Genomic DNA, 16,503 nt, shown 5'->3' on the forward strand with positions numbered 1-16,503 from the left:
AGGTAAGAGGAGGTGGGAGCCAAGAAGGGGTTAACAGAATTGAGGATTGTCTTAGAAACATCCCTGGAGCTCCATCCTTTCAAGTTGACATCATTTTTTGCCTGAGCCCTAACTCTACCAGGATGCTGGGTTCCAGGGTTACCTCCACAGTGGACTGCTTTCTTCTCAGTGCCCTGCAAGCTGGAGTGTGTCCCCATCAACCCCACAGCGCTTCCTGACAGGCCTCCTTCTGCTTTTCTCTGCTCTGCACCACGTTTAGCCCTGTGCTGGGCACACAGTGGACACTTAATAGGCACACATGGGGGGAGGGGTGGGCTGAAAGGGGGCAGAGACCCAGCCCCTGTCCTGTTTGCCCAAGTGGTGGAGTCTCCTCGCGTGCTGTTAAGTGGAATATTGCAGGTGGTTGTCTTAAAAATGGCATTTCAAGCGCCCGGAAAGTATGGAGACGTTGGCACTGAGTGGGGAGTTGATCTGACTGCCAGGCAATTGCCGGAGACAGATGGAGACAGATGCTTAATGGGGTTCAGGATGAGAGAGCTACCAAGGCTGTTCCCTGATCACCTGCCCTTAGATTCCCTGCCTTTCTCCCATTCCACCCCCTCCCTCAGCTTCCCCTGCCCCACCTTTACACATTCCCTCTTCTTCTCTTGTTCTGGCAGAGAGAAGGGGAACAAGCCATTTCCCTTCTGCTGGGAAGTCCTGATACACGAGGAGCCAGAAGCTAAGTCAGCTGCCGGGTCTGTATCTGTGACAGACTCAAGCCTGTGGGCTGCACACAGGCGGACCAAAATCTGTCCCCCAGAGCTGAAGGAGAATTACCCCAGGGAGCCCAGCAGAGGCTTGGGAAGGAGGCCCCAGTCTCCAGGCCCTCCAGTCGCCCTGAGGGCGGTGCTAATAGGTGTGAAGGAGCACACAGCCTTAGTATTTTCTGAGGGGCTCCAAACACATGAGGGGTGCCAGGGAATCAGGGGGAGCCAGCACCCAGAGCTGAAATGGCCTTCAGCGTTTCCTGAGAGTATTAGCAAACATAATAATGATAAGGATAACTTTGAACTTGCTAAGAGCCCATACATGCCTTACCTATACTAACTTTAATCCTGAAAGTGCTGAGGGGGGTGAGGCATGAGTGGGAGGGGGGGACAATGCGGAGATGAGGACACATATGTAATACCTTCATCAATATAGAAAAAAATTATAAAAAAATAAAATTAAATAAAAGATACAACTGGTTTGTGCATAAAATAAAATAAAAAATAATAAAAAGCCCTGAAAGGTAGACTTTATCTGCCTTGCATTTCACAAATGAAGAAACTAAAATACAAACTGCTCGAGCAGCTCACCTCAGAGGCAGAGGTGGTGAGTAGAGGGCCCAGATGAAAAGACAAGTTCATGACTGTTCACGACTACCTGTGGTCTCCATCCTGCACACATTGGTGACCCCAGGCACCCCCACGGCTGTCTGAGAAATGTCGAGCCACTGCCATTTCTACCTCTCAGACAGGCTACTAAACTCCATCATGGGCAGATGTTAGACTTTCATGCCTATACGAGTGGGCACTAGAGGGGTCTGTAGGAACAGGATAGGCGGGGGTTGTCAGTAGGAACAGGATGGGGGACAGTGTCTGTAGGAACAAGATAGGAGGGGGATGTCTGTAGGAACAGCATGGGGGAGGGTGTCTGTAAGAACAGAATAGGGGTTGTCTGTAGGAACAGGATGGGGCATGCTTCTTTGCTTACTCTCTATGGGGTGGACTGGTTATATCTGGGGCTCTGTGTGCCCCAAGATGCTCTAGAATAGATGTTGTAAAGGGGCTGGAGCCAAGGAAGAACAAACCATGCAGCCTCCTTCATGAGCAGTGAGGGCAGCCTTGAGCCCTTACTGCCACCGCTGATGCACCCCATTCAGCCTGCCCCACCCCCAACAAGTCCTTTATTTTTCTTAGCTTGTTTTGGAGGCTGAGGAAAGGGGTACATAATCCCCTGCTGGGAAGACTTGGAGATAAAGGGAGACTCTTGCCCCACGAAGACCTCCATGTTCCTCACTGCAAGAGGGGCTGGAGAAGACATTGCAATAGGTGCTAAGCTGCATTCTAGCTCAGCCTTTCTCCCAACCTGCTGTGTGACTTCAGACAAGACATTGACTTCTCTGAGCTTCAGTCTGCTCATCAATCAGAGGGCAGAAAGGCCACAGAACAGAGTTGGGCCCGATAAGCCTTGGGGGCTTTTCCAGTTCTAGGGGTTTCAAGGTGCAATGGAGCATCCAGATCCTAGCACCCAAGTGTGGGAAACCGGAGCAGGAGGTCCCTCCAGTTCTGAGATGGGGATGGAGATGTCTGCCTTCATTGGGAGGGAAGGGAGAGATGGGGACACCTCCGTCATGATATACCAGAAACTTTGAGATCCACCTGAGTGGAATTGGGTGAAACACTGCAATAGCCTCTCTCTTTCTGTGAGTCTGAGGTGGCTCCATTCCCTGTCACTCACTCTCAGGCCTTTGCTTTGAGTTCCATCTCCCAGGAGCTATCAGAACAGCCAGGCTAGGGTGCCAGGAGCAAACATCCAAATGGGCTTGTCATAGTGTCAGCCATCCAAACACAAACTGGAATGTACAGCTCAGCCCCCTTCAGGGGCAGGCAGACAACAGAGAGACTGCCATGTCACCTCGGACACATCTCCAAGAGACGTGCCCAGGGACCCAGCGCCAGCAGAACCAGAATCATTCTTCCTGGGCCCATCACCTCCGGCTGCAGACACTGTCTCCAAAATTGCACCTTCCATGAGAACAATGTGGGCCAACCTCCGAGATGTCAGACTTCACACCAGCACCTCAGAATCCTCAGACCCCCCGAGAGGCAGGCTGGGATGGGGAGGATATGAGGCTGTCATACCCCTCAGCACACAGGGGACCCAGAACCATCCAGTCAGGAGTCTAAACCCCAACTGCATGAGCCTGCCCTGGACCACAGTACCACCCTCCCTTGAACTGAACTTCCCTCTGAAATTCAACATGGAAAAAATCACAGTCACAAAAGCATCCTCCCCCAATTCCCACCCACCTCTCAGGCTTCACCATCTTCTCAATTTCACAACCCCAACAAAGAGCCTAAAAAAACCACAAAGAACAGGCAAGGGGTAGGTACCCTCAAGTGGCCCCCATAGCTTCTCTGGGAAGCCTTCAGTGACCCCTCCACTTAAAATTGCAACCCTCCAGGATCCCACTGACCCCACTCCACTTCCTTGTTCCATAGCACTTGTCACCTGCTGATCGACTATGATCTTTCTAGTATGTTGACTGCTTCTTTGCCACTTCTTCTTGCTAAAATTACAGGCTCCTAAAGTCAGAGATATTTATCTGTTTCTTCATTTTTGTTTCCCCAATGCCTCTGGTAGCACTTGGCTCATAGTAGGTGCTTACTGAGTATTTGTTGAGTGAATAAATGAATCAGGCCTGGGTAATACATTATAAAGCCAGATGGCCCTCCCTCCTTCACTACTGGATTATGCTGGAAGTGAGACAGGGTATGCAGTGAATTGGCTGTAATTGATATGGGCTACAAGGACTATCAAGGAAATAGTCAGACATATTTGTGGTTTAGAGCCCAAAGATCAGCTCGATCCAACCTGGAGACTAATTTCACCTCGCAATACATTAGCTCATTGTAATACGTTAGCATTCTCAACAACACACCCCTGATGCCATGATTGGAAACAGAAAGCCCATGTAAGGACACAAATGGCCAACTATACTCTTCTGAGAAGTCTCCACTGCTTTCTCAGGAAGATCCTGAAAATTTCCCCCCTTATTGCATGCCCTACTCCTCGATTAAACGAGTCTCAATAGAAGAAGCAAATCCCACTAGGGAGGGGCTGCTCTGACTATAGAGTGGCCTTCTCTCCCTCCCACTCCGTCACTAATAAACTCTCTTTCACTTTAAACTCTATGCTGGCTCGTTTTTGAAGTCTTTCCTGTGTGAAGTCAAGAACCCACAGTGGGTCATGGACCTTCGGGTCCCTGGAACACCTGCATCAGAAAGAGCCAAGAAGATCTGCCCTGCCTTCTGACCAGCTGGTGGGCCCACCTCCAGGCCCACCTCCTCAGCCCCTGCAGGCATCTCTGTCCTGGATCACAGCTAGAACTTGAGTGCCACCAGGCACCTGGAAGCAACCCCCTGTCAATAAGAGTCAGTAAAACAAAGATCACCATGAAAGTCAGCTTTGGGCCAGACATGACTGAAAGTGTGTACCACAAGCAGACACATGTGCTCGGGCCTCTGGCTTTCAGGCAGGAGAGAGCTGGTATGTGGGATGGCAGAGGCTGAGCTGGACTGGGAATCTGCCACTTGCTCTGGGGCCTATCAAAGAAGAGCTTCCCTGTGTGTGAGGCAGTTTCTCTCCCAGGAAGGGGTGGTCACTCCAGGGCAGCTGAGGACAACCCCAGCTTGTCCACGTCAGCTCCCCGCTTATCTACTGGCTGACATTTCCTCTCACTCCCCTCCCATCGGGTTGGCAGGTTTTGATCGCAGTGTTTCAGTGCGTATACACATTCCTTTGGGAGTCCTAGAGCTGTAGTAAAGATTCACCATATACAAACACACAGACATGTGCAAAGCAAGAAAAGGGCTGATGGAGACGCACAGACAGTGACAGACACGCACACATACACACACATGCACCACACTCCATTCTCTACCTCTCTTCGTTACACGGTCCTTACTCCTTCCAGCCCTCTAATCACATGATTGGCTCCCCTGGCAACCAGCCCCCCATCTTTAGGGGCTTTCCAAAAATCACCTCATTCACACAAACTCAGTTGAGGTTGAGAAGAAGCTCCTTAAGAATAACAACACACCCATTTCACCTTTATGGCTCTGAAGGACAGGATACCAAGTATTATAACAAAAGATGTTCCCATTGCTTGTCATTTAAGAAATTCCAAAGGTTTTGGGAGCACTGTGCCAGAAATGGGGATAAAGACCAAATATATACTTCTTATATATCACAACATCACAGTTAGGTGTATTGTACTATATGACTAATGTCAGATCTATAATATTACTGTTTAAGGGATGGTTAAAGTAGATTATTTATGTTTAAATAGTCAGTTTATTTAAATAAAAATACAAAGCAAAAAATAGTTCAGGATAGGGCAAAAGTCATGGCAGTAATAAACAGACGACTGGAGTTTGGGATGGTTTCTTTATCTGAAGTGTAGTTTTTTAATTATGTAGGTTCAAACTTGGAAATTAAGAGAAGCAATAAATAATTTGTATCAGTCCCACTCTTTTCCAATTATGGTTCAATGAAGATACCGTGGATTCATTCGCTCATTTATTCATTCATCAGACATTTATCAAGGGCCTATTAGGTAAGGTTTAGGCAGACCAAGAGGATATAGGGCTGCCCTGTATAGTCTGCTAGGGGAGAAAAACAAGGAAGTCATCATCACAGTCCAGACTAGGAAGAGAGAGCATAGGGTTGTCTAACCACAGATCAGGAATCACTCATTGGAGAATGTGACAACTGGGTTAAGTTTTGAAGGACAAGGAAAAAATAGCCAAATGAGAAAGGGAAACACCTTCCAGGCAGAGCAGATATTGCTGAGCATCTACCCTTAGTCTGCAGACTCAGCTCCACAAGTGTCTGACCCGTTATGGCTGGCACCCACCCACAGCCAGAGGCTGGAATCAGTCCTGACTCCCTGGGCTTGCGGTTCCATCTCTAGTACCTTTACCAAGGTGCTCTTGCCCCGAGCTCTGCTTGGTATGTCCAGTCAGTAAAGTAGTCTGTGGGTTCTTGATCTGTTCTTCCTGGGACCAGATTTCTGCTCCCTGCCCACCTTGGCCTTGACCTGGATTTCTTCATTTCCTACCTGATAAATCACCCAGAATCTTGATGTTGCCACCTGCCTAACTCCCAACACGGCCAATGCCCAGACTCTCCTTTTGCAATATCATAAGAAGAAGAGCTTCCCCTTAGCAAGCCCATACTCTGTTCCAGGCGTGGTTCATGCTTATTACAAGCATTATATCATTTGATCTTTGGAATAAAACTATAGGATATTATTGTCACTTTCATGTGATAGTTGAGAATGCTGAGTCCTTAAGAGTTTAAGGAACTACCTGAGATCATGCTTAGTAAGTGGTGGAGCCAAGTTGCACACTCAGGTATCTGACACCAAGACCTGTGCACTTAACCATTATGCTGCCTTACCACTCCCTACAATGAATCTGAAAACCCACTGCATACCAGTGTTGGCCCAAGAGTTGAGGGCCTTGGGGCTATGATTTGGGTGGCAGGCAGCACTCCCTCTCTGAGAGGAGCAGCCCCAGAATGGATGAATGCCCTGGTCCTATCCATTCCTGCCTTCCTTCCTTCCCAATAGTCCAGAGCTCCCAGCATGCCTGACCACCCAGCCTGGATGGGTTCTAACCACTGACCACACTCTCAGGAAAGCAGAATGACCAAGGACAAGGAGCTCAAAATCCCAACTCAGTTATCAGAAGTGACGCCACATAGCTTATAGTTTCCATCTTTGGAAGACCTTCCTTGTTTTAAGTCCCAAGTTCAGAAATCCTGGCTTTCAGATCAGGCAAGAAATCCTGAAATATTCAATGCCTTATGGAGATCTTAGGCCTTTCCAAAGGATTCCTTCACCCAGGAAAGCTGCTTATCTCAGTGTCTAGGGACTTGGAGGTAGGCAGGAGTCGGGAGTGGGGGCCCCACTGGACAGCAGCAAGAAGTGAAAGCAAAGGAGCAGCCCCATACCCAGTCCTGACTCCTGGGGTAAAATGCTTCCCTCTCGGTACTATGTCAGGCCATGTCCAAGGCATGGCAGCCTCAACCCAGGCACCACAATGGGTCCCAGTGTGGCTGGATGGGGAGTCCCACACCAAGAGAAGATGTCATCGAGCTCTTGGGGCTGCTGTGGGCTGCCAAGGCATAATGCACAAGCCCTGTGGGTGGCATAATGTGGTATTTATCTCCCTCACTGTGCAGTGAGGGGACAGGAGGAACAATCCTGACTCTGTGAGCAAGGTCCTCTGGGGAGTTCAGGCCTCACTAATGAAGATGAATAAGAGGGGGGAATCTACCCTTCATGGCTGCTGCCTTTGCCACATACATATTCATGGGCTGACGGGACAGCTCCTAGGAATGACTCATCCCACACAGAGGTAACAGGGTCAGAGGTATGGCAGTGCCAATCCACACTTGGGGTGGGTGTGTCTTGTGGGCAGTGACTTAGGGCACTCCAGGAAATACTCTTAAATATATGGAATTTCCCAGGCGAAATTTGTTCCTTTGCCCGCTGTAGACATAGAGTCTCAGTATGACCTGAAGAACTTAGTTCTAGCTGAGTTCCAGAAGCAAGCCCAATACTGCTCCTTCTAACCAGTATCAACTAACAGTAATCCTTGCACCATATCATCCTGCCTGGCGTGGCCTTATGGAAGTTGCTGGAGGTCCCATGTGAGAGCTAAAGGCACACTCGGAGGCTGAGGACATGCCCTTATTTTCTGAATCTCCTTCCATCTGGTTCTTCCATGATGTTCCCTCAACTAGGATTTTTAGGAAACAAATCCTTGCCCACCATAGATGTCCAGAGTTTAGGAAGGTAACCTTGGTAGGAGAGTATACAGTGTGTAGGAAAACATGGACCAAAAACTAGGGCATCTGCACCTGGTGTCTTCAGAAAAGAGTCAATGTTGACCCAGAACTTATACACACCATCATTTTGAGGTTAGTAGGTTTGGTCTAGACTCGCAGATATTTTGATATTTGAAATGTTTTGTTCCCTGTTTCAGCGCACTCAGCCTCAGTCCTCAGGCAGCATAACCGAAAGAATACACACGGAGCCATACATCAAATCCCCTCCCTGCAACCAGCCTCCTGTAGCTTCCTGCTGAGCCACAGGCTAGTACTTAGCTGCAAGACAAATGTCTAACAGAGCTCAGAGAGCCTTACCTGCCTTTCTGACATGATGTAGAGCTGCTCGTGGTCCTTGGAGAAGGCCATATCCCGGAGCACAGGGCCCGGCTCCACCACCTGCACCGTCTCATACTGGAGGGCGTTGCCCCTGGGTCCATCCACCCGGATCTGTGGAGAGAGGGGAGGAGAGCAGAGGTGAGTTCAGATCCTGCCCTGCTCGTAGTGGAGCTTCAGCCCCGATACCCTCCGAGAGCCCGGGCAGAGGCAGTGAGCACTGTCTCCACAGTGCCCAGAGGCCAGGCCCAAAAGAGCAGGAGCGACACCGCTCACCACGGCCTCATGCTGGGAATGGCAAAAAGAGGGGACTGGGGGCCCACACCGCGCTTCACCAAGCACCGGAGTTCTTTTCTCTGGTTCCCTGTGGCTCAGGCAAGTTTTGGAGAAGAGGATGGTGCTGGCAGTGGGGAGCGGGTCTGGGATTGGGGAACAGTGGATACCTGAAGCTGCCTCAGAGCAGAGTGTCATTCTGTAACAGAAAGGCAATAAATAGTATTGGCCACATTTGCGAACAGAAAACATGTGGGTGAAACAACGTGAGCTGATTCTTAGACCTTGGTACCCAGCTATCCCTGTGGTGCCTTGGAGGGAACCAGGTGAGGGGCACCCAGAAGTTCTACACTGAGTGGGCTCGTTCTGGCCATTGAAACCAGTGGCTCATGTCTCAGATTTTGGTGTAGATGGAGGGTCCTGAAACCTCCTAGAGGTGCTATCTGTGTCCCCAGGGAAAGGGATGTGGACATTCCAGGAAAACGTGCTTCGGGCATGAGTCATCCTCAGTCTTCCGAGAACAAGAACACTTAGCAGATAGATTGTCCCTGGCCCATCCACAGGTCCTTCCTGGAACTGCTTGGACAATGTGGGGACAGCCAGGAAAGAGCTTTGCCCATACCCCCATGACGGAGGACAGGTCTAGAAAAGCTGGCTCCCACTCTAGAATCAGAATCATCACACGTCTGAGCTGATAGATTTGATAGGATCACTACCCAGTGCTGAGAGGGCCACCCACGTAAGTCAGGACTAAACACTGTCAACAATGTGAGAAGGATGAGGGGAGCACGAAGGGAAACAGGAGAGGCGAGAGCTAGGAGATCACCAAACTTGATTAGATACCATGTAAGGCTCTAAAAAAAAAAAAAAAAAACCACACAAACAAACAAACAAAAAAACACTAAAGAAAAAATTATATTCCAAATATCCCCACTACGTACTCTTATTTTTAATTTTCAGTATTTAATTTTTGACCTCTTATAAGATGAAGAACAGGAGAGCTATTCAGAGGAACTAAATTATAGCAGGGACACCACATTAATGCCAACTAACCCATCAAGTCACCTGAAAGGTGGCTGCCTTTCGTGTCTGTTGCATTCACTGAACTCTGACACCAGGGTACTTCGTGATTCACGTGTGTGATTTTAGGTTTGTCCCAGGCTCTGTTTGATTATTTGTTTTATTTTTAAGCCCTTCCTAGACAGCAGAGAGATGGTTTTTCATATAATTCCTTACTGACATAACCTGTCAATCTTATGACTTTAGTGCTGATTTGTCATGTCTTGCATGACCCCTCTGGCACCCATTCTACCCTCTCTCACCTTTGGGGTGGGATTGGACCCATTCCCTGCTTGCTGTGGGGGTCCTTGATGGTCATAAACAAGTCCATTTGATCTCACTCTCCTATCATAGTGATGGAGAGAAAGCAGGCCCAGCCAATCAGCATGTGCAATCAGAGCAAAGCGGGGACTGTGTTTCATGATGGGGTAAGAGAGGGTATCTCCTCACCCTCAACAGGGTCAGAGAAACAGGAGCCCAAAGAACTGCAGGCAGTGCTTTTGTGCTAAGGAGGGGAACTGGAACCAGGGAAGGCCAGGAGCAAAGATAGAAAAAAAAAATTTCCTGAGCCGCTGAATCAAAATAACCCCAAAGTCCTATGTCAAGACTCTCTTGTTACTCAAGATATTTCCTTATTGTTAAAGTAATAAAAAGGCTTTTTCAATATCCAAAATCCTAACTGACATACAGGTCATAGATGAGGAAAATGAGACCTAAACACCTGGCCTGGGCTGTAAAATCTGGGGAGAGAACTCTGCCTGTGAGAGCATGCTCCTCGCTGAGTTTCACAGGTCCTTCCCGGGTGCGACCTGAGGCAGGAAGCTGCAGTCACTGTCTCTGCTCTGTCCAATCCCAGTGGCTTTCGCCAGTCATTCCCGACAGTGATGCCCACATACTTGAGCTTGACAAATATTGACTCTAAAAGTGAAGAAATGCATTGATGAAGTTAAAACTCCTCTTTGCTGATTTCCCATTAAGCTCATTAAAAAACAACCACCAAAAACTAGTAAAGGAATTAAAGAGAGATCTGTTTAGCTCTGAAAATCAAAATGTCTCCAATTCCAATAACCCTCCTGCTGTTCCTGTGCCCACTCCCCCAGCCACCAGGCATCTACCTGGCCAGGTCCCGACTTAATCTGAATGAAATGGGAGCTCATGCAGCGCGAGCTGAGATTACCACCCAAGTCTGGCTGCACGGTGATGGCCTTGGCCCCCAGCCCAGCCAGGCTTCACCTCCAGCTGCGAGTCACCTCTGGAGCAGCATCAGGAGAGTGACAAGAGTGGCACTGAGCACCCTGGCTGGTCTCCAGTCCCCTCAGGTCGCTGGCAGGAGCAGGCTCCCCAAGGGAAGTTGGATTTCGTGCCTGAGCGATCGTCTTTATCATTTAGTTCCAACTCCCCTGCTCTTTAGGACGAGGTGATGTGCTGGATGTAGGTGGACATTCGAAGAAAAGCAGGGACAGAGGGATTGACTAGGGAGCGAGTCCTCACAGGCTGGCCTTCCCCAGGGGGACAGGATAGAGTTATAGTCGCTCTGCCACATTCTGTCTGTGTAGGAAATCAGTTATTGGAAGGATAGGTCTCCCTTTCCTCCCACCCCACCCCATACACTACTTATTTCAGAAAACCGAAAGAATCTCACACAAAATACAGGTAAAAAGCATTTGAAATGGGATTTGCTGAATGATGGACAATCGTAAAATTTAGGTAGGATGGGCCGGTTGCCAGTGGTTGGGCTCTTACAAAAACAACAGCAACAAGAGTGGTTAATACTCAGTAGTGCCAGGTACGATGCTAAGCATTCTACTCGCATTTACCTTCCCACTTAAATCTCATCATAATAACAGTAAGGTGATAACTTTGCATGATGACAGATGGTTATTAGACTTAGTGTGGTGAACACATCCTAAGTTATGTAAATGTAGAATCACTATATTGTACACCCGAATCTAATTTAATATTGTATACCAACTATACTTTAATTAAAAAAATCTCATAACTCCATGAGATAAACATTAATATAACCCCATTTACAGAAGAGGCACAGAGAGGGTTAATAACTTGTTCATGGTCACACAGTTATTTATCGCATGGCCTTGACCCATACCCAAGTCTGACTGATTCTAGCGTCCCGCCTTCTATGCATTTACATACTACACTATTGGTCAGATAAACCTGAATCCCTTCACGGATTAACAGTAGATAGTGTTAAATAAACATTGCCCTGGGGGTGCCGGAGGGACCTTGTCTGCTGCTGAGTTCTTCTGGGAGAGGATCATGCCTGTGAATGAAGAAGGGGCTGTTGTAAATTTTCAAAATTATGATCCCTTATATTCTGTTTTATACCTTTCAAAGCATTCCTAAATAACAGTGTTTCATCTGACGGCTGTAAAATTTTTATGATGTTGACTGCCGGCATAGTCCTTCTCATTTTACCGAGGAAGCAACCGAGACTGGGGCTGCTCTACGCCTTGCTCCAAATTCCAGGGTAAACCAATGGGCGTTCAGGACTGGAACCCAGGTCTCCTGATTCATAGCTCAGCACGTGCCTCTTAGCTATGTAGATTTTCCAAGAGCCTTTGACAAGGTTCCACATTTACAAGGTACTTAAAAATAATGAGTCTCCGTGGGACTTTGGGCAGTTTGGCCATAGAGAAAGGGCTGAGTTAGAGACAGAAAAGACACACTTCTGTGTGGAGAAGTGGGAACTGGGGGACTCCCCAAGCACTGGTGTTATGACTAGTCTTATTATCATTTCTTATAAGTGGTCTGGAGGAGGGAACGGGAAAATGTGCAGAATATTTTAAGCTCTTGGGGACAGCAAGAAGGCCAAGGCCAAGGATGGAGATGAACTGCCGCAGGAGCTGCACGGGGGTGCATAGACCCGGGACTGAGTCTCCTGGGGGCAGAGGCCATGCCTGCGCAGTCAGCACGGCAGCCCCGCTGCCTGGCACAGGACCCAAGACTTGGTTGGTGCTCATTAAGTAGTTACTGACAAGCATTGGTGAAGGTGTGGGGAAGAGGGAGTCCTCTCATACTATTGGTGAGAATATAATATGGTATGGCCACTACGAAAAACAGTATGGAGGTTCCTCAAAAATTTTTTAAAAGAGCTACTGTATGATCCAGCATTCCACTCTTTCGTATATATCCAAAGGAAGTGAAATCAATATTTCAAAGTGATACCTGTACTCTTATATCCATTGAAGCATTATTTACAAGAGCCAAGATATAGAAAAACCTAAATGTATGTCAATGGATAAAAAAGGTGATGTGTGTGTGTGTGTGTGTGTGTGTATAATTCAACTTTAAAATAGAAGAAAACTCTGCCATTTGCAACAGTAAGGATGAACCTGGAGAACACTGTGCTAACTGAAATCAGCCAGACACAGGAAGACAAATGCTGCAGAATCTCACTTAGATGTGGAATCTAAAATAATCAAACTCGAAGGCGGAGCCTGCCAATTAGTGGTGCCTCTGGAAGGCCTGAATCCTGAAGGCCCAGGTTTCACACAAATAAGGCCAAGAGGTAAATGCTACAAGGATGTTCATGGACCTCTACGCCCTCTTCCCAGGAGATCTGACTGGCTGATTGGGGTGTAGCCAGGAACTACCAGCCCAGCCCAAGGAAGCTCTGGGGAGCATGTGTATGTCCTCTGAGAACAGGGCTACCGACATGACATAGCTCCACCAACCACCAACCATGACAGTTTGGCAAATAAAATACATAGTGGATGAGATTGGACTCACTCAAAAGCTGCCTTAGAGAAAAAATCTCAAGTCACTAGGAAGATTGGGCTGAGTAAGGAAATGGGTGGTCCCAGCAGATCTGATAGACACAACATACTGGCAGGGGGAGGGAAAGTAATAGCATGAAGAGCAGGGTCAGGGGGCATTGTGGCCATCTTCACGCAGCACTGTCCTGCAGGACAAGTGTGACTGTGCTCTGGGGTCAGGTGGTGGTCCTTCATGCTTCCAATCGGGACAGTGGGACCTTCTGCTAGAAGAGCCTGGGCAACAGAAGCAAACACTGACCACAGATGTGGGCCACTATACAATACAAAAAAACAAAAACAAAAACAAAAAACCGGGTACAACTGTTTTTAATAATCTATTTCTATCTAATCCAGTGTCTGCAAATGTTAGCATTTTAACATGTACACAGCATAAGAAATTGACAATGCGATATCTTACATCCGTTTTCTCATACTAAATCTTTGAAACCTTAAGTATATGTTTTTCACACTCACAGCAAACCTCAATTTGGACCAGCCCTGCTTCAGGCACTGGACAGCCTCACATGGCCAGTGGCTACTGTGGTGGACAGTGAAGTTCTAGATTACTGGCTTGGTGACTATCATCCGAGGGGTGTTCGCAGCTGTTCTTAGTATTGTACAGAGGCCCACTCCTCTGCCCTGCCACAACACCCCGTGTCTCCTAGGACGTTCAGTTTAGAGCATAACACCCCATCGTCGGCACTTTTTTGGAGCTCGCTGGCTGTGAGCTCCCACTGGCTGTATAGTCACCATCAGTCCAAGGAAGCCATAATGCACAGTGTGTGGGCCGGGATCTGATCTAGGCTGTCACTCAGCAAGAACCCCCTGTACCCTGGATGATAGTCAAACATTAGGCAGCTGCTCTGGGAGGGGACCAGTCGGTCAGAAGAGTTGCTGCGGGATCAGGGTGGGGGTCTTTCTTAGAGGCTCCCAGCTGCACCAGGTAATACTGATGGTGTGAATGGGGGAGGGTGGGACTAGGTAGTGTGGGTTCTTGGGGCTGGGGGGACACAGCTAAGTGCCAGTCACAGGGAAGTGTTTCATTATTTAACACCTGGTGAGTTATTCACGATCGTCTAGATGTGGAAGCCGGCGAAGAACATTACCAGCTGTGGCTGAGTAAGTTGGGGAGGTCCGACACGCAGACTCCGACATGGTAAACAGTACTGTCCTGTGGGCTTGAAATTTGCTAGGACGGTGTGTTTTAAGTGTTTTCACAAGAAAAGAAATGGCAGCTGGGTGAGGTGTTAGATATGTTAATGAGCTTGATTGTGGCAATTATTTCACAGCGTCTATGTATATCAAAACATCCAGTCCTGCACCTTAAACATACACAACTGTAATTTGTCAACTGCACCTCAGTAAAGATAAGGCCACACCAGGACATACGACTGAGCATCAGTCCTGCCCATATCAGGGAGAACCTCCATCAAAGAGGTAAGCGAGCTTCACGCCATCCCCTCCATGTGGCCAACCAGGGACAGGCACACATGCCCGAGGGCACACACAGGCATCCTCCCTCCTGCCCTCCCCAGCACTGCGTCTCCAGCCTGGGAGCTTCCCAGGCAGCACAGCCCCGTCCCCACCCGCCCAGCAGCCAGCCCTGGCGCCCTGGCACGGTGAGTGCCTGCGCTGCCAGGCAGACTGCTATTAAAACATCAGCAGGGTGGCCTCCACAAAGGTCAGCCATCCGGGGAGCTCCTGGCAGCTGCGTGTTTGTTTATGGGAACATTATCTGGGCCAGGCTGTTTATTTACATCCATTGAAGGATTGAACAATAAATATCGTCTCCCAGTAGCAGGCAGATGCTTGCACTAGAGCGTTCTGGCTGCTGACTTGCTTGAAATAATTTCCCTAATGAGCAAACAGTGCTATTTATCTTTAAAGGTGCAGGCCACCCCCGGGTTCCTCCTCTCCTCGCCCCGCTCACCTCCTCCCCGAACTTCCTGGTCAAGGTCTGCACTGGCCAGGTTTCTGGGCTGGGCCCAGGTATAGGAGGTGATGACGGTGTCTCATCTAGCAATTGGGGAAAGCAGGCGACTAGAGGTGCAGGGTGGGAGAGATTAAACCTGGAGGCTATTGTCTTCTGGCGGCTCTGAATTCACCGAGACCCTCCAACCTCAAACCACCTGGTGGTGTGGGCGGCAGGAGGTTAGGCCTCTTTTAAAGAACCAGAGTTGGCAGGGTTTGTGGGGAGGCGCGCCCCACATTCGAGGGGTACCAGAGCCCAAGTTCGGCCCAAGTTCACTCAGGCAAATTTCTGAAGTGCTCAGAATGCCATGGGGCTCCTGTGCAGATACCTGCAAACCAACTCCTTTACAAGATGGGGATGGTGGAGTGGGGTGGGGGTGCAGACAAGAGGAGACAGGTGAGGTGCCCAAGGAGAAAGCGGGGGGGGGGTGAGTCCAGGCCCTGCTCCCCCTCTCAGAGCCTTGAGCACATACCTCCAACTCTCTCCTGTGTCCTGCTCGCTGTCCTGGCCTTGACCTGCCCCTTGCTGAGGCAGAGGACAGGTGAGGACCAGGCCTGCTTCTCTGCACACTAATGGGTCACAGTGTCTCTCAGGAGGGAAAAATAAAGCACCTTCGGGATCTTATCTGTGCGGTTCATTCAGTCGGCCTCAGCAGCGCGAAATGCCATAACCCTGGTCACCGTCGGTCAGCACCTTGCCACACAGGCTGATAAGCAGGTGAAGGGAGAGTGAGCACGCCAGAGTGCCAGCATCCACAGCCAGCAGGTGCTCCTTTGTTGAATGAATGAGTGAATGAACGAATGCCGAACGCCGAGCCTGAGCTGCCATCGTTGGAACAATTAGACGTACATGCGGCCACTCTGTCTCTGCCTCAACCGCTTGAACTCTCGAACTTCCCCTTCACAATTCTATGACGAAGTGATGGAGGACAGGTGATTCAATTCCTCTGGGATCAGGAGGAACCGGGAAGGGAGTGGCAGGCCAGCGGGAAGACTGTCACAAGTGTGGGTATGATGGCAACTTGCTGGTGTGGAGTGAAAACTCTCTAGGGAAAGGGGCCCCGGTATGGAAGTGTTGCCAGTTTGCAGGGCCATGGATGGGACGAGCTTCACGTTCCCCCCGACTCCCAGGGGCTCGAAATGTACATATTTCCTGCCCAGGGCAGCTCGCTCATGCCCCAGGCACTCACTGATTCAGACCCCAAGCACCTGGGAACAAAACTGCACCCATAATGTCACCTGAATTTCCCCCAGAGCTTTCCTTTCTAAAACCGTACCCACCCTCTCCTCTGGCATTTCCCATCTCCGATCCCTGCTCTGTTTTTCCTTTTCCCACATCCTCTGTCACCTTCTCAAACACCATGTAACTTATTTATTATGGTCATTGTTTACCTCCCTTGCTAGAAGGTAAACTCCGCAAGAGCAGAGATCTTTATCTCCTGTG

At 49.0% G+C, this 16,503-nt stretch overlaps 1 protein-coding gene across 1 annotated transcript in view; it reads right to left on the reverse strand.

Moving 5' to 3' along the window:
• PLXNA4 (plexin A4) overlaps window positions 1-16,503 on the reverse strand; it is a 416,580-nt gene that overhangs the window by 140,800 nt on the left and 259,277 nt on the right. The window contains exon 4 of the mRNA XM_059711811.1: window positions 7,963-8,094. Within this exon, the coding sequence (XP_059567794.1) occupies window positions 7,963-8,094 (132 nt within the window). The remainder of the gene's footprint in view (window positions 1-7,962; window positions 8,095-16,503) is intronic.

Source organism: Myotis daubentonii, chromosome 10 (genome assembly GCF_963259705.1).
Source record: "Myotis daubentonii chromosome 10, mMyoDau2.1, whole genome shotgun sequence".
NCBI lineage: Eukaryota > Metazoa > Chordata > Mammalia > Chiroptera > Vespertilionidae > Myotis > Myotis daubentonii.